At 50.3% G+C, this 18,461-nt stretch overlaps 1 protein-coding gene across 1 annotated transcript in view; it reads left to right on the forward strand.

Annotated features, from left to right (window-relative positions):
* Window positions 1–18,461, forward strand: part of KIF5B (kinesin family member 5B) — a 125,510-nt gene that overhangs the window by 65,949 nt on the left and 41,100 nt on the right. The window contains exons 10-14 of the mRNA XM_075315489.1: window positions 4–149; window positions 624–772; window positions 899–1,080; window positions 13,090–13,158; window positions 13,346–13,552. Of these exons, the coding sequence (XP_075171604.1) occupies window positions 4–149; window positions 624–772; window positions 899–1,080; window positions 13,090–13,158; window positions 13,346–13,552 (753 nt within the window). The remainder of the gene's footprint in view (window positions 1–3; window positions 150–623; window positions 773–898; window positions 1,081–13,089; window positions 13,159–13,345; window positions 13,553–18,461) is intronic.

Genomic DNA, 18,461 nt, shown 5'->3' on the forward strand with positions numbered 1-18,461 from the left:
CAGGTTTATATTCCTTATCGCGATAGTAAAATGACCAGAATCCTCCAAGATTCCCTGGGAGGAAATTGCAGAACCACTATTGTAATTTGCTGTTCCCCGTCATCTTATAATGAAGCCGAAACAAAATCTACACTTTTATTTGGACAAAGGTTAGTAATGGACGTTTCAGATACAAATTGAATGGCCAAGTAACACATGGACCAAGCAAGGGCGCCGGAGAGATCCACTACCTAATAACTTTCTCTGTAGCTCACAAAGCGGGGTCCATGGTCGGGAACCCACACAATTTTACTTCTAATATCCCTATTAGGTTGTATGGAAAGTGGTTTTAAATCCCCTTAATGCCTTCTCACCTGCTGCCTCCTCTCCCCACACATTTCTCTTTTCTGTAGTAGAACATAATGTATGAACAGTCATAATATTGTCACTTTTTTGGATACCTTACATTTCACTTAAAGGGATATTGTCTTTATCCGCATCATTTGTTCAGTATTGCAGCTTAGTCCATTGGCTGGTACTGAGCCGCAGGGCCAGACATCACCCATGTACATAGGTGGCTCCATTTTTGGAAGTGTGCATATTGCTCTAATCCATAACTTATTTTTTTTTTCTGTTTTTGTCAGAGCGAAGACCATTAAGAATACAGTGTGTGTCAATGTGGAGCTTACTGCCGAACAGTGGAAGAAGAAATATGAGAGAGAAAAGGAGAAAACAAAGACCTTGCGGAATACAGTGCAGTGGCTTGAGAATGAGCTCGCTCGCTGGCGTAAAGGTGCGTTTATGACCATTTGATATTGAGCCTAGCTCCGGTTGCAGAAAGTCGGTGTTATTGTAGCTGCATCCTCTGGTTATTGGGGTACTAAGAGTAGCTCAACATCTGTTAACGTGTGTCTTTCAGGAGAAACTGTGCCGGTTGAGGAGCAGTTTGATAAGGAAAAGGCCAACTTGGATGCATTTGTAGTGGATAACGTGGTAGCCAATGACAAGCCTGCCGTCACTCTTTCTGCTAACTTTACGGATGCCGAGAGGAGGAAATGTGAAGATGAGGTTACTAAACTATACAAACAACTGGACGATAAGGTAAAATGGTGTGTCAGTTTAGGATCTTCACAAGCCTGTGCTGTAATAAAATTGTGCCATTGTGTATCTTGGGGTATAATTATGTTGCAGTGAAACTTGTAAAAATTTAATGTTTCACTTCTAAAAAGTCTGATAACTGCAGTCTGAAAACAAGGCAATGTGTCATTTTAAAATGCATTTTTTACGTGCAATTCTCAAAGTGCCAAATAGCAAAACTGTGACTGTTGTATGATGATGGCTGCGCATTATATTAAAGGTGCTTAGCAATGTCTGAGAACTAGTCTCAGTGGCCTTTATGACTGATTGCTCATGCCTTAATAAATCATGATGGGTGTATTTAACTTTAATAGATGTTATTTCTGAAGCCAGCAATTTAAAGGGAACCTGTCAGGTGCAATATGCACCCCGAACCACGAGCAGTTTTGGGTGCATATTACTAATCCCTGCCTAACCGTCCCTGTATACACTAGCATAGATAAAGAGATCTTTATAAAAAGTATTTCTAAAGATCCTTTATGATATGCTAATGAGCACAGGGACTAGTCGCAAGGACGTTCGTTCCTGCACTTATTCCACCCTCTTAACAGGGGTGTGCTACTATGCTATTCAATGCCCAGCGTCCTCAGCGGTGATGTGTGTACCTGTGTCTGTTGTCATGTAATCAGACGCCGGGCAGTGTGCATGATCAGAGGTCCTGGCACTTCCGGTCATGTGCACTAGACCTCTCTGAAGCTGGGACATGTACACCTGGCTTCATAGTGCACATGACTTGGAAGTGTGGGGACTTATGATCATGCACACTGCCGTGAAAACAGACACAGGTGTGCCAGTCACCGCTGATGATGACAGTGGTCATTGAATAGCATGTCCCTGTGCACACGCTAACATCCTAAGATAGCAAAATGAGAGCAAGAAATAATGCCCTTGTGACTAGTCCCTGCCCTCATTAGCATCTCATAAAGGATTATTAGAAATACTGTTTATAAAGATCTCTTTACCTATGTTACTAGATGCAGGGATTAGAAATATGCAACAAAAACTGCTCGTGGTTCTGGTTGCATCATGGACCTGACAGGATCCCTTTAACGCTTTAGATGGCTCCCTCCCTGCCCTTCATCTGTTTGTTTACTGCTGCGACACTATGGGATTGCCGAGCGCCATTGGGTGGAAGTCGAATTCCACCTATGTAGGTCTGCCACACCAGAGGGGTTGCCTAATAGATTCTCTAATTGGTTATCGCTGCCCGGCCATAACACTTTGGAATTTTAGGCCTCATTTATCAAAATTGTATAAACAAAAACTTTTCTTTATCGTTCCTTTGGGAGACCCAGACCATGGGTGTTTAGCTTCTGCCTCCGGAGGACACACAAAGTACTACACTAAAAAGTGTAGCTCCTCCCTCTGAGCTTATACACCCCCTGGTGAGCCAGTCCTAGCCAGTTTATCGCTTTGTGTTCAGGAGGCATACATCCACACATGCATTCTCATATGATTTTTTTCCTTTTGGAATGAGTTTGAAGAACTGCGGGTCCACGTCTGGACCCCCGGCATGTCCCTTCTCACCCCACTGTGTCGGCGGTGTTGTAAGGTTGATTTCCTAGGCTGGAGCCTTACATGCCGCGCTCCTTCACCATCCCTCCTGGGCTCTGGCTTGAAGTTGGAGCCAGCACGGTCTCCATGCCTTGCAGGACACCGGTCTCCATCCGCAGCCCTTCAGGACCCTGCTGGACCGGAGCGCTCATCCCCAGGGACCTGGCCCTGCGTCTCAGCAGCTAAGTACCTGAGACGTTTATATTTGGGGGTACCTGTGCTTTATTGTTTGGGGAGAGTGTGCTTACTGTATTTACTGACATTTCCGGCGGGTTCCCTAGCTGTCGCCCGAGAACCGCGCCGATGGTGCCTGCGCGTCGGCCTCGCCGCTCAAATTTAGGCCCCGGCTTCGCCGGAGGCCTAGTTTCGTTTCTCTGCCCTCGCATGTCACTCATGCAGAGGGACAGTGCGGCTCCTCCCGGCGGCCGTTCTGCACAGGGGAGGGACACTCCCCACTGCTGTGCGTGTCTCCTCCCCTGTAGGTCTCTATGGCCCTCCAGATCCCGCTCTTCATGCAAGTCCCGCCCCCTCTCTTCGCTCCGGCGGCCATTTTCTCAGAGTTCACTCAGCGCTGGTCTGCGTTCTGCATCCCTGCTGAGGTGCTGTGTTTGGGGGTCCGGGCTTCGGGATCTGGAGGGCACACAACACCGCTCTGCACAGCACAGCGGTCTGGTAAGCCACAACCGGTCTCTGGTTGTGGACCTCTGTATATACTCTCTAGGGTTCATTCTCTGGCAGAGCCCCCACTCCAGCAGCATGTCTCACACGAGGAGCAAGGCTCCAAAGCTTTACTCTGTATGCGCTGCATGTAAGCTCCTGCTGCCTGAACCGAGCACCTATCCACATTGTGATGCCTGCTCTACCTTGGCGGTGCCACAGCCTGGAGTCTCACCCCCAGTGGTCTCTCAGGCTGCTCCTGCACCTGTGGCTGAGCCCCCGGCTTGGGTAGAATCCTTTTCTACGTCTATCTCCCAGTCTTTTGCTGAGTCCATGGGACTTCTGTCCAGGACTTTGCTGAATATGCATCAGCCCCCCTCACAGGGTGCCTCTGCTGCTAGGGCTCTCTCAGGACCGGAGCTCACAGAGGATTCATCATCAGGTCCCAGACCCCGTCCTCCTAAGAAGAGACGCAGGGTTCCCTCTCCCTCCTCCTCCCGCGGCTCTGATTCAAGAGCGGACTCGCAGGATGAGGAGGATGCCTTTACAGGGGGCTCGGAGGCTAACTCCATGTGCCCCATTGATCTGTCCGAAAGTGACTCAGATCTTAGTGACTTGATTGCTTCCATTAACTCTGTACTGGATCTTAATCCGCCAGTATCAGAGGAGCAACCCTCTCTGGCAGAAAAGCACCAGTTTACCTCGCCTAACAGGACAAAGAGTGTGTTCTTTAACCACTCTAGTTTTCAGGCCGCTGTGACCAAGCCCAGGGCCTGTTCTGACAAACGCTTCCCAAAGCGTGGTTCTGATGACCGTTTTCCCTTTCCACCTGAGGTGGTCAAGGAGTGGGCTCAGTCCCCAAAGGTAGACCCTCCGGTGTCTAGGCTCTCAGCCCGGACCGTTGTGTCGGTGGCTAATGGCACCTCCCTTAAGGATTCCACTGACCGCCAGATTGACCTTCTGGCCAAATCCGTATATGAAGCGGCGGGCACCTCGTTTTCCCAACTTTTGCAGCAGTGTGGGCTCTCAAAGCCATCTCTGCTTCTCTAGAGGAGATGCATTCCCTCACCAGGGAATCTATGCCCGAAATGGTTGCCTTGTATTCCCAAGCTTCAGCTTTTTCATCCTATGCCATGTCTGCCATGCTGGAGGCTTCTCACCGCACTGCGGTGGCTTCGGCTAATTCCCTCGCTATCCGCAGGATCTTGTGGCTTCGAGAGTGGAAGGCAGATGCTTCTTCAAAGAAGTACCTTACTGGGCTCCCTTTTTGCTGGGTCCCGGCTGTTCAGCTGGATGAAATTATTAAGGAAGCTACTGGCGGGAAGAGTACTTCCATGCCACAAACCAAAGCCAGGAAACCTGCCCAGGGTAGGAATCAGTCGAGGTTTCGCTCCTTTCGTTCCTCCAACTGGTCGTCCTCTAAGCCCTCGGCCTCGTCCACTAACTCAGCCAAGGACCAGAAATCCAACTGGCGCCCAAAAGCGCGTCCACAGAAGACCGCAGGAGGTGCTGCCACTAAGGCAGCCTCCTCGTGACTATCTGCCCGCTACAGCAACGTCCTTAGTCGGTGGCAGGCTCTCCCACTTTGGCGACGCTTGGTTTCAACACGTCTCCGATCAGTGGGTGAGAGATATCATCTCCCACGGCTACAGGATAGAATTCTCTTCCAGACCGCCAAACAGATTTTCTTTGTCGCTCCATTGGGAGACCCAGACAATTGGGTGTATAGCTTCTGCCTCCGGAGGCCACACAAAGTATTACACTTTAAAAGTGTAACCCTTCCCCTCTGCCTATACACCCTCCCGTGCATCACGGGCTCCTCAGTTTTATGCTTTGTGTGGAAGGAGGCACACATCCACTCATGCACGATCTCCGCAGTTCACATCCCGGGAATAGAAAACTGGGAAGCAGATTTTCTCAGTCGTCAGGGCATGGACGCGGGGGAATGGTCTCTTCACCCAGACGTGTTTCGAGAGATCTGTCGCCGCTGGGGAACGCCGGACGTCGATCTCATGGCGTCACGGCACAACAACAAAGTCCCGGCATTTATGGCACGGTCTCAAGATCACAGAGCTCTGGCGGCGGACGCATTAGTTCAGGATTGGTCGCAGTTTCGACTGCCTTATGTATTTCCTCCTCTGGCGATGCTGCCCAGAGTGTTACGCAAGATCAGGTCCGACTGCCGCCGCGCCATCCTCGTCGCTCCAGACTGGCCGAGGAGGTCGTGGTACCCGGATCTGTGGCACCTCACGGTGGGTCAACCGTGGGCACTCCCAGACCGACCAGACTTGCTGTCTCAAGGGCCATTTTTCCACCTGAATTCTGCGGCCCTCAACCTGACTGTGTGGCCATTGAGTCCTGGCTCCTAGCGTCCTCAGGGTTATCTCAAGATGTCATTGCCACTATGAGACAAGCCAGGAAACCAACGTCCGCCAAGATCTATCACAGGGCTTGGAGGATCTTCTTATCCTGGTGCTCTGATCAGGGTTTTACCCCCTGGCCGTTTGCCTTACCCACTTTTCTTTCTTTCCTTCAATCCGGAATGGACAAGGGTTTGTCTCTCGGCTCTCTCAAGGGACAAGTATCGGCGCTTTCCGTGTTTTTTCAAAAGCGTCCAGCCAGGCTTCCGCAGGTCCGCACGTTCCTGCAGGGATTTTGCCACATAGTCCCACCTTACAAGCGTCCGCTGGAACCCTGGGATCTTAACAGGGTGCTAACGGCTCTTCAGAAACCACCTTTCGAGCCGATGCGGGATGTCTCTCTATCACGCCTTTCGCAGAAGGTGGCCTTCCTAGTGGCAGTCACATCACTTCGGAGAGTGTCTGAGCTAGCAGCGCTGTCATGCAAAGCCCCCTTCCTGGTGTTTCACCAGGATAAGGTGGTTCTGCGTCCGGTCCCGGAATTTCTCCCTAAGGTGGTATCCCCTTTTCATCTCAATCAGGATATCTCCTTACCTTCTTTTTGCCCTCATCCAGTTCACCAATGTGAAAAGGATTTGCACTTGTTAGATCTCGTGAGAGCACTCCGGCTCTACATTTCTCGCACGGCGCCCCTGCGCCGTTCTGATGCGCTCTTTGTCCTTGTCGCTGGCCAGCGTAAGGGGTTGCAGGCTTCCAAGTCAACCTTGGCTCGGTGGATCAAGGAACCGATTCTTGAAGCCTACCGTTCTTCTGGGCTTCCGATTCCTTCAGGGCTGAAAGCCCATTCTACCAGAGCCGTGGGTGCATCCTGGGCATTGCGGCACCAGGCTACGGCTCAGCAGGTGTGTCAGGCGGCTACCTGGTCGAGTCTGCACACTTTCACGAAACACTATCAGGTGCATGCCTATGCTTCGGCAGATGCCAGCCTAGGTAGGCGAGTCCTTCAGGCGGCGGTTGCCCACCTGTAAGAGGGGGCCGTTTTTCGGCTCTTTTTATCGAGGTATTCTTTTACCCACCCAGGGACTGCTTTTGGACGTCCCAATTGTCTGGGTCTCCCAATGGAGCGACAAAGAAGAAGGGAATTTTGTTTACTTACCGTAAATTCCTTTTCTTCTAGCTCCTATTGGGAGACCCAGCACCCGCCCCTTTTCCCTTCGGGCTGTTGTTCTTTTGTGTACACATGTTGTTCATGTTGAATTGTTCTTTTGGTTCATGGTTTCAGTTCTCCGAACATCCTTCGGATTGAATTTACCTTAGACCAATTTATAAGTTTCCTCCTTCCTGCTTTTGCACCAAAACTGAGGAGCCCGTGATGCATGGGAGGGTGTATAGGCAGAGGGGAGGGGTTACACTTTTTAAAGTGTAATACTTTGTGTGGCCTCCAGAGGCAGAAGCTATACACCCAATTGTCTGGGTCTCCCAATAGGAGCTAGAAGAAAAGGAATTTACGGTAAGTAAACAAAATTCCCTTCTTTTCTCTCAACTCCCCCCTGCTCCAAGGCCGCCGCCTTCTCACAGGCTGTGGCATCCTTGCAGGCCAACGGAGTAATTGTACCGGTTCCCGCCCGGGAACGGTTCAGAGGTTTCTACTCAAATCTCTTCCTTGTCCCCAAAAAGGACGGTACATTCCGGCCCATCCTGGATCTCAAGCTTCTCAACAAGCATGTTCAGGTGCGGCACTTCCGCATGGAGTCTCTGCGATCAGTCATTGCCTCAATGACCCAAGGGGATTTCCTGGCATCCATCGACATCAGAGATGCCTATCTGCATGTGCCAATTGCAGTTTCACATCAGCGTTGGCTACGTTTTGCAATCAGAGAAGATCATTTCCAATTTGTGGCTCTCCCCTTCGGGTTGGCCACAACCCCTCGGGTATTCACCAAGGTCATGGCAGCAGTGATTGCGGTTCTGCACTTACAGGGGTTGGCAGTGATTCCTTACCTGGACGACCTTCTAGTCAAGGCTTCATCCAGCGCAGACTGTCAGCGGAGTGTCTCGCTCACTCTCGCCACTCTAGCCCAATTCGGGTGGATTGTCAATCTGCCCAAATCCACTCTGACTCCGACCCAGAGTCTCACGTACCTAGGGATGCAGTTCGAGACTTTGCTGGCACTTGTGAAGTTGCCCTTAGTCAGACAGCAGTCCCTCCAACTGGCGGTGCGCTCTCTGCTGAGGCCCCGCCGTTATACCCTCAGGCGTCTGATGCAGGTGCTGGGTCAAATGGTGGCGTCAATGGAGGCTGTCCCCTTTGCCCAGTTCCATCTGCGCCCCCTGCAGCTGGACATTCTCCGCTGTTGGGACAAGCGGCCTTCCTCCTTACACAGGTTAGTGGCTCTGTCGCCACAGACCAGGAGCTCTCTTCAGTGGTGGCTTCGGCCCCTCTCTCTGTCCCAGGGGCGCTCCTTCCTGGCCCTGTCCTGGGTGATCCTCACCACGGATGCCAGTCTATCCGGCTGGGGAGCGGTATGTCTCCACCACAGAGCGCAGGGCACTTGGACTCCGTCCGAGTCAGCCCTTTCAATCAATGTGCTGGAAACCAGAGCCGTGCTTCTAGCTCTCCTAGCTTTTCACCACCTGTTGGCGGGCAGGCACATTCGAGTCCAGTCAGATGACGCGACAGCGGTTGCCTACATCAATCACCAAGGCGGGACACGCAGCCGCCTGGCAATGTTGGAGGTACAACGCATCCTTCAATGGGTGGAGGACTCCAAGTCCACCATATCCGCAGTCCACATCCCAGGCGTGGAAAACGGGGAGGCAGATTATCTGTCGTCAATCCGTGGACGGTGGCGAGTGGTCCCTGCACCCGACAGTGTTTCAGTCAATCTGCCGCAAATGGGGCACTCCGGACGTGGACCTAATGGCATCCCGTCACAACAACAAAGTTCCTGTTTACGTGGCTCGCTCCCACGATCCTCAGGTCTTCGCCGTGGACGCTCTGGTTCAAGACTGGTCCCAGTTTCGTCTGTCCTACGTGTTTCCCCCTCTAGCTCTCTTGCCCAGAGTCCTGCGCAAGATCAGAATGGAGGGCCGTCGAGTCATCCTCATTGCTCCGGACTGGCCCAGGCGAGCTTGATATCCAGACCTGCTCCATCTGTCCGTAGAGATGCCGTGGCATCTCCCGGACCGTCCAGTCCTACTCTCGCAAGGTCCGTTTTTCCGCCCGAATTCTGCGGCCCTCAAATTGACGGCGTGGCTCTTGAGTCCTGGATTTTGACGGCTTCTGGTATTCCTCCTGAAGTCATCTCCACTATGACTCGGGCCCGTAAGTCTTCCTCCGCTAGATCTATCACAGGACTTGGAGAATTTTCCTGTCCTGGTGTCGCTCTACCGACCATCCTCCTTGGCCTTTCTCCTTGCCTACCCTTCTGTCTTTTCTACAGTCCGGTCTGCAGCTAGGACTGTCCCTCAACTCTCTCAAGGGACAAGTCTCAGCTCTGTCAGTTCTGTTCCAGCAGCGTCTCGCTTGGCTGGCTCAGGTCCGCACCTTCATGCAGGGCGCGTCTCACATCATTCCGCCTTACCGGCGGCCCTTGGATCCCTGGGACCTTTAATTTGGTTCTCACGGTTTTGCAGAAACCCCCCTTTGAGCCTATTAGGGAAGTTTCTTTGTATCGCCTTTCACAGAAAGTGGCCTTTCTGGTGGCCATAACTTCCCTCAGGAGAGTCTCTGATTTTGGCTGCGCTCTCTTCGGAGTCACCTTTTTTGGTTTTTCACCAAGACAAGGTAGTTCTCCGTCCGACCCCGGACTTTCTTCCTAAGGTGGTCTCTCCCTTCCACCTTAACCAGGATATTTCCTTGCCTTCCTTCTGTCCGGCCCCTGTTCATCGCTTTGAGAAAGCGCTGCATACTCTAGATCTGGTGCGTGCGCTCCGGATCTATGTGGCTCGCACCGCTGCACTTAGGCGGTGCACTTCTCTTTTTGTGCTAACCACAGGTCGGCGCAAGGGCCTCTCTGCTTCTAAGCCGACATTAGCCCGTTGGATTAGATCGATCATTTCGGACGCCTACCAGAGTACTCAGATGCCTCCCCCGCCGGGGATCAAGGCACACTCGACCAGAGCTGTCGGTGCCTCTTGGGCTTTTAGGCACCAGGCTACGGCTCAACAAGTCTGTCAGGCTGCCACTTGGACTAGCCTGCATACCTTTTCAAAGCACTACAAAGTGCATGCTCATGCTTCGGCAGATGCGAGCTTGGGCAGACGCATCCTTCAGGCGGCTGTCGCCCATTTGTGAAGTTAGGTTCTGCCTACTACTTAGTTTTTCTGTTTATTTCCCACCCAGGGACAGCTTTGGAACGTCCTATGGTCTGGGTCTCCCAAAGGAACGATAAAGAAAAAGAGAATTTTGTTTACTTACCGTAAATTCTTTTTCTTATAGTTCCGTATTGGGAGACCCAGCTCCCTCCCTGTTGCCTGTTGGCAATTTTTCTTGTTCCGCGTGTTCTCACCGGCTGTTGTCGTGGACAGTCTCCGGTTGTTCCGGCTCTTGCTCTGTTCTACTTGTGGGTGGCTATTCTCCTTCAGCTTTTGCACTAAACTGGCTGGGTCTGCTCACCAGGGGGTGTATAAGCTCAGAGGGAGGAGCTACACTTTTGAGTGTAGTACTTTGTGTGTCCTCCGGAGGCAGAAGCTAAACACCCATGGTCTGGGTCTCCCAATACGGAACTATAAGAAAAAGAATTTACGGTAAGTAACAAAATTCTCTCTCTTGTTGCTTGTGGAAACAAATCAGAATCTCCTATTTTAAGCAACTCTGGTAAAAATGAAGCTGCATTGTGGTTGATCACTACAAAAAAATATAAAATTAAATAAAATGTAAATGTTTCATGACTCCCATCCCCCTCTACAAAATAGTAATTAAAAAATTTCATTTTTATTTTTTAAATGCTTTCTCATAAAATATAAACCTATTTGCTGCCCTTTATTTGTCAACTTGTAGAGCAAAGATGGCGACATTACAGAAAAGATAACTTGCAGGAACAAAAAAAAATCACTTATTCTGTTTCTTCCCATATAACTTGACCTAATTATATTAAAACGATGGAAAAAAAATATACACCTGTAAAAATATTTAGTGCTGCTGCATTTATACCAACACTAAGGGGTACTTTGCACACTATGACATTGCAAGCCGATGCTAGCGATGCCGAACGCGATAGTCCCCGCCCCCATCGCAGCAGCGCGATATCTTGTGATAGCTGCCGTAGCGAACATCGCTACGGCAGCTTCACATGCACTCACCTGCCCTGCAACGTTGCTCTGGCCCGGCGACCCGCCTCCTTCCTAAGGGGGCGGGTCGTGCGGCGTCACACGGCAGGCGGCCAATAGAAGTGGAGGGGTGGAGATGAGCGGGACTTAAACATCCCGCCCACCTCCGTCCTTCCGCATAGCCAGCGTGAGCCGCGGTGACGCAGGTAAGCTGATGTTCCTTGCTCCTGCGGCTTCACACACAGCGATGTGTGCTGCCGCAGGGGAACGAGGAACATCGTACTGTCGCTGCACCGAAAACATGAAAATGTCGGACCCTACACCGATGATACGATTATGACGCTTTTGCGCTCGTTAATCGTATCAAAAAGGATTTACACACTACGACATCGACAGCAACGCCGGATGTGCGTCACTTTCGATTTGACCCCACCGACATCGCAGCTGCGATGTCATAGTGTGCGAAGTACCCCTAAGAATAAAGTTACCTTGATATTTTTACTACACAGTAAAAATGGTAAAGTGGGAAAAAACCTGGCCGAACTTTTAATTTTCTACATTCCCTCTGCTGCCAAATTAACCCCTTCACGACTGGCCGATTTTTCGCTTTCCGTTTTTTTTTCGCCATTCTTTTTCTGAGTGACGTAACTTTTTTATTTTTCAGTCAATATGGTCATGTGAGGGCTTATTTTTTGCGGAACGAGCTGTACTTTTAAATGAAACCATCAGTTTTACCATATAGTGTACTGGAAAACGGCAAAAAAATTCCAAATGCAGAAAAATTGCAAAAAAAGTGCGATAGCACTATGTTTTTTGAGATATTTTATTCACTGTGTTCACTATATGGTAAAACTGTGTGGGTGTGATGCCTCAGGTCAGTGCGAGTTCGTAGACACCAAACATGTATAGGTTTACTTTTATATAAGGGGTTAAAAAAAATCGGAAATTTGTCCGAAAAAGTGGCGCACGTTTTGCGCCATATTCCGTGACCCGTAGCGCTCTCATTTTTTGGGATCTATGGCTCAGTGACGGCTTATTTTTTGCGTCTCGAGCTGACGTTTTTAACTGTACCATTTTTGCGCAGATGCTACGTTTTTATCGCCTCTTATTGCATTTTGCGCAGAAGTTGTGGCGACAAAAAAACGTCGTTTTGGCGTTTGGAATTTTTTTGCCGCTACGCCATATACTGATCAGATTAATTCATTTTATATTTTGATAGATCGGGCGTTTCTGAACGCGGCGATACCAAATGTGTGTGTATTTTTTATTTTTTTAACCCTTTAATTTTCAATGGGGCGAATGGGGGGTGATTAGAACTTTTTAGGTTTTTTTTTGTTTTTTTTTTTTTAATTTAAAACTTTTAACTTTTTTATTTTACTAGTCCCCCTAGGGGGCTATTGCGATCAGCATTCCGATCGCTCTGCAGTATCTGCTGATCACAGCTACAGGGCTGTAAACAGCAGATACGCTCTCTTTCTCTTTTGCTGTGCCCCGGGCACAGCGAAAGTGAAAGCAAGTCAGGTGTAGTACAGGAGTCATCACATGACCCTGTGCTACCATGACAACTATCGGAAGTCACGTGATCGCGTCACGTGACTTCCGGTATCGGGCGGTAAGTAAAACTTTACCGCGATCGCGCTTATAATGGCGCTGTCACATATTGACAGCGCCATATAAGGGGTTAATTGGCACGAGCAGATAACGATTCTGCTCGTGCCTAGCAGGCACACATCTCAGCTGTGAAAATCAGCTGAGATGTGTGCCGATCGCGGCATGCTGCCGCCGGAGGACCGCGGGCAGTAACATTATGACATTTAGGATGTAATTTTACTGCCCGCAGTCGTTAAGGGGTTAATATAAGCTAATCAATAATGTGTGTGCCCCATAATGGTAAAAACAGTAAATACAACTCATCCTGTAAAAATACAAGACCTCGTACAGTTAGAACAATGGAAGAATAAAAGTTGACTTTTTGAATAATTACTTGGTCATTAACTATCAAAAAGGTCTGGAAGTTAATGGGTTCACATTGGGAATGGGGGTGCTGACCTCATTTTTCAGCTTGAGTAATTGACGGATTTTATACAGATCTTGTGTAATGAAGACTTATCGGTGCACTTTATTTGATCAGGATGAAGAGATCAATCAGCAGAGTCAGCTGGTCGAGAAACTAAAGCAGCAAATGTTGGATCAAGAGGAGGTAAGTGACACATGAGCCACAGATAATTGCTCATTTCCCTGATTTTGATTTCCGTGGCTTTAAGTGCCAATGCTTCATGTCTCATTCATTTGGTGGATAGTTAAAATTTATTCTGCAGTTCCAGTTTTTGGGGAATCACCCGATGGCGTTCTGAAGTTGCATTAATGCATTTTTCCTCCATTTTCAGCTTTTGGCTTCCACAAGACGGGACCAGGACAATATGCAAGCGGAGTTAAATCGTCTGCAGGCTGAAAATGACGCCTCCAAAGAAGAAGTGAAAGAAGTGCTCCAGGCCCTGGAGGAACTGGCCGTCAATTATGATCAGAAATCGCAGGAAGTGGAGGACAAGGCCAAGGAGTACGAGAGTCTGAGCGATGAGCTGAGCCAGAAATCGGTGAGGCATAGAGGGGGTCTGTACCAGAAGTCTTATAAAGACCTTAGGTTCTGTGAAGACCGTGTCCAGATTGGAAAACTCGTTAAGTTGATTCAGCAGATTAGTGAAGTGTACACACTTTGGGCCTGACCCAACAAAGCTTTCACACCAGAATTTAGGTGCAACTCAGAGTTACGCTTAAATTTTTCATCTTTTGGGGTTTTCACGATTGTCTCCTCCCAGCTCTGACAAATTGGGCTGGAGCCTGACCTTACAGCTTGTGATGAGCTGTGTTGTTCCATATGTCAGAAAACTTCAGTACCCTACTGTAATGAGATTCCTGGCGTAAGACAAGGAGGCGCATGCCGCTTGTGATTCTTGAAAAGGCGCGCACCTCCTCCTGAATCAGGAGCATCTGACTCCAGCACGGCCCACCACTGAACACTGCCACTGTTTGGGATTTGGACCCTTTGTTGTTAGCTTATTGTCAAGCAACACTAGGGATTGTTCAAAAAATTGGTTAATTTCTCCACACGTGAATCATAGGAATCACTATTAGCGCAAAGTCACACAAGTTTTTTTTATTGAGCACCATAAGCTGCAAAGGTAGGAACGTCCGGTATGAAGTCACTATTTTCCACAGTGGAAATGAACCACCCAATCCACAATGTATTGTCTGAGATTCATCATCTAAGGGAAAATATTTTGCCTTTAGAGAGCTTCGCTCCTGGATTCGGCAGTAACGCGTTCTGCTTCTCTCCGGAGTCCTAGCCTTCCATTAGGTGATGTAATTGTTGCCAATTTTCCAGCCAAAAATGCACACACCGTGTACAGTGGGTTTGTAATACACAGCATAGGAGTCGTTTGGTTATTTTAGTGGATGCAGAAAATGTCACCCTTTTGTAATACAAAGTGACAAATCCACAGCTATATCCACCTGCAGACACACAATACCGCACCATGACTTGTGCTCTCTTTTTTACTATAGCGATAAAAGATTTATTTGTGCTTTATTCTGTTGCCATTGACTTCCATTGTAGAGAAAAATGATCTGGATTCTATGAGGGCATATTTTCAGGTGAAAACATGAACTTTTCCTTACAGCCACTTGTAGCAGTAAACGAGTGCATGATTTATATCCCTCCATTTATGTAAGACTACATGGTAACCTAAGTATATGAACCCTCAAAACTCCAATGCATTGTACAAAAGTCACTGAACTTTCTGCAGGACGGCCAACCTCCTGCCGCTGCGGAAGACACATGCGTCTGACATAAGGAATAACCTGTGACTTTAACAAACACAAATGAAAACCTCATATAGACCATAACAAAATCATATAATATACCCCATACCCATATTTCTTTGTCGCTCCATTGGGAGACCCAGACAATTGGGTGTATAGCTTCTGCCTCCGGAGGCCACACAAAGTATTACACTTTAAAAAGTGTAACCCCTCCCCTCTGCCTATACACCCTCCCGTGCATCACGGGCTCCTCAGTTTTATGCTTTGTGTGGAAGGAGGCACACATCCACTCATGCTCCCATTTTAGTCAGCAGCAGCTGCTGATTTTATCGGTTCGAACAAAAGAGGGCCCCCACAGGGCCCCCGGCATGCTCCCTTCTCACCCCACTAAGTCGGTGGTGCTGTTAAGGTTGAGGTACCCATTGCGGGTACAGAGGCTGGAGCCACATGCCGTTTTCCTTCACCATCCCTTAGAGGCTCTGGGAGAAGTGGGATCCTAACCGGTCATCCATTCACTGGGACCGGGCTCCCTCCGCAGCCCCTGTGGGAATCTGCCGGACAGGAGACTTTGTATCATCAGGGACAGGGCCCTGCATCTAAAGGTACTCTGTGTCCCCATGGGGACGGTGCATGGAGCGCTTGTTTCACAGATGCTGCAGCTGCTGCTGGTTTTGTGACAACCGGGACTTCCGCGCCGACCGCGCCTGTTTGTCGGCCGCGGTATTAAATTTAGTCCCCGGCTTCATTGCGGCCTAGTACCATAACTCCCGCCCCCGGGCCTGCCAGTCAGGGGTAAGGGTGGGACGGTCGACCTGACGTCGGCAGTGAGGGCTGGAGCATACTTTAGGTTCCCCCCCCCCCCCCCCCCCTCACTGATCACTGTGGGGCACCAGATTCCCGCACTTTACTAGTCGCCGCCCACAGCTCCCTCCTCCCCTGAGAGCTCCGGCAGCCATTTTTACACACATTCTGCCGGTGGAGGATTTCAGGAACGAGCTCTGCAGCTCTGGGAGACCTAAGGCAGGGAATCTGGTGGACACACACCGCTTTGGGCGGTCGGTAAACACCGGTCACCCGGTGCTGGTACCCCTAGGGTGCCGAAGTGTGTGTGTATATATATATGTATATATATATATATATAAATATATATATATATATATTTGTATATATATTTGTATATATTTTCTCTGTTCGGCCGGGTTGTTTTGCTTTTGGCTATATACCCTCAGTGATCACTCTCCTAGGAGACAACAGCATGTCGTCCACAAGGAGCAAGGGTGCCAAGGTTTTTTTGCAACCTGTACCTCTTGTGCGGCTATGTTACCTGCAGGTTCCACCTACCCTCACTGTGAGCAATGCTCGACCCCTGTTGCACTTGCTCAGCCGGAGCCTCGGGCACTAGTGGGACCCTCGGGTCAGGCAGACCCTCCTGTTTCCCCTGTCCAGGCGGCAGGGACAGAGTTCGCCTCTTTTGCTGAGGAACTCTGAGTCGCTTTCACAATCCATGGCTCAGTCTATGGACCAATGGTCTGCCAAGCTACTAGAAGCCTTGCAGTCCAGACTGGTCCTTACACAGGCCCCGGGCACTGTTGGATCATCGTCTCCAGGCCCCTCTCGGTCTGCGCCGCAGCGTGCTCCCGGGGTGGCCCCTAGGTCTCACGTGGAGGACTCCGGCACGGACCACAGTCCCAGACCGGCTAAGCGGGCTCGCTGGGAATCTTCCCCGACTTCCTCACGGTGCTCGGGGTCTCAGCTTGAGGACTCTCTAGAGGATGAGGCGGACGTCGCAGCTCAGGGCTCTGACCCTGACGTTGCTCTCAATCTTGATACACCTGAAGGGCACGCCATAGTAAATGACCTTATAGCGTCCATCAACCAGGTGCTAGATCTATCTCCCCCGCCTCTACCTGTGGAGGAGTCGGCTTCACAGCAGGAGAAACACCAGTTTAGGTTTCCCAAACGTACACGGAGTGCGTTTTTTGATCACTCTAACTTCAGAGATGCTGTCCAGAAGCACAGAGCATTTCCGGACAAGCGCTTTACTAAGCGCCTTAATGACACACGTTACCCCTTCCCCTCTGACGTAGTTAAGGGTTGGGCTCAATGTCCCAAGGTGGATCCTCCAGTCTCTAGACTGGCGGCTAGATCTGTAGTATCAGTTGCAGATGGCTCATCGCTCAAGGATGCCACTGACAGGCAGATAGAGCTCCTGGTGAAATCCATCTATGAAGCCACAGGCGCGTCTTTTGCCCCGGCCTTTGCAGCCGTGTGGGCACTCCAAGCTATCTCAGCTTGTCTGTCTGAGATTAATGCGGTCACACGTACCTCTGCTCCGCAAGTTGCGTCTTTGACTTCTCAGGCGTCGGCTTTTTCGTCCTACGCCATGAACGCCGTCCTGGACTCTGCTAGCCGTACAGCGGTAGCATCCGCTAATTCGGTGGCAGTCCGCAGGGCCATGTGGCTACGCGAATGGAAGGCAGACTCTGCTTCCAAGAAGTTCTTAACCGGGTTGCCGTTTTCTGGCGACCGATTGTTTGGCGAACGATTGGATGAAATTATTAAGGAATCCAAGGGAAAGGACTCGTCCTTACCCCAGTCCAAACCGAAGAGACCTCAGCAACGGAAAATACAACCGAGGTTTCGGTCCTTTCGGCCCTCAGCCAAGTCCCAATCCTCCTCGTCCAACAGGCCAGAGGAACTCTTATGCGTGGCGGTCCAAGTCACGCCCCCAAAAAACCGCCGGAGGCACTGCCTCCAAGGCGGCCTCCTCATGACCTTCGGCCTCCCCGAACCGCATCCTCGGTCGGTGGCAGGCTCTCCCGCTTTTGCGACGCCTGGTGGCCACATGTCCAAGACCGATGGGTGAGAGACATTCTGTCTCACGGTTACAGGATAGAGTTCAGCTCTCGTCCTCCGACTCGTTTCTTCAGAACATCTCCGCCCCCATCTCGGGCCGGCACACTTTTTCAGGCTGTGGGCGTCCTGAAGTCAGAAGGAGTTGTGATCCCCGTTCCCCCTCAGGAACATGGTCACGGCTTCTACTCCACCTTGTTCGTGGTGCCAAAGAAGGACGGATCATTCCGTCCCGTTCTGGACCTCAAACTGCTCAACAGGCATGTGAGCACCAGAAGGTTTCGGATGGAATCTCTCCGCTCGGTCATCGCTTCGATGTCACAAGGAGACTTCCTAGCATCAATCGACATCAAGGATGCTTATCTCCATGTGCCGATCGCACCCGAGCATCAACGCTTCCTGCGTTTCGCCATCGGGGACGAACACCTTCAGTTCGTGGCACTGCCTTTCGGCCTGGCGACAGCCCCACGGGTCTTCACCAAGGTCATGGCATCAGTTGTGGCGGTCCTACACTCTCAGGGCCACTCGGTGATCCCTTACTTAGACGATCTCCTAGTCATGGCACCCTCCCGAGTGGCGTGTCAACACAGCCTGACCGTCGCTCTGGAGACTCTCCAGCGGTTCGGGTGGATCATCAACTTCCCAAAGTCCAAGTTGACACCGACTCAATCACTGACTTACCTCGGGATGGAGTTTCATACTCTCTCAGCGATAGTCAAGCTACCGCTGGACAAACAGCTTTCGCTGCAGACAGGGGTGCAATCTCTTCTTCGGGGCCAGTCACACCCCTTGAGGCGCCTCATGCACTTCCTGGGGAAGATGGTGGCAGCA

The sequence above is a fragment of the Anomaloglossus baeobatrachus genome, chromosome 6 (genome assembly GCF_048569485.1).
Source record: "Anomaloglossus baeobatrachus isolate aAnoBae1 chromosome 6, aAnoBae1.hap1, whole genome shotgun sequence".
Lineage (NCBI taxonomy): Eukaryota > Metazoa > Chordata > Amphibia > Anura > Aromobatidae > Anomaloglossus > Anomaloglossus baeobatrachus.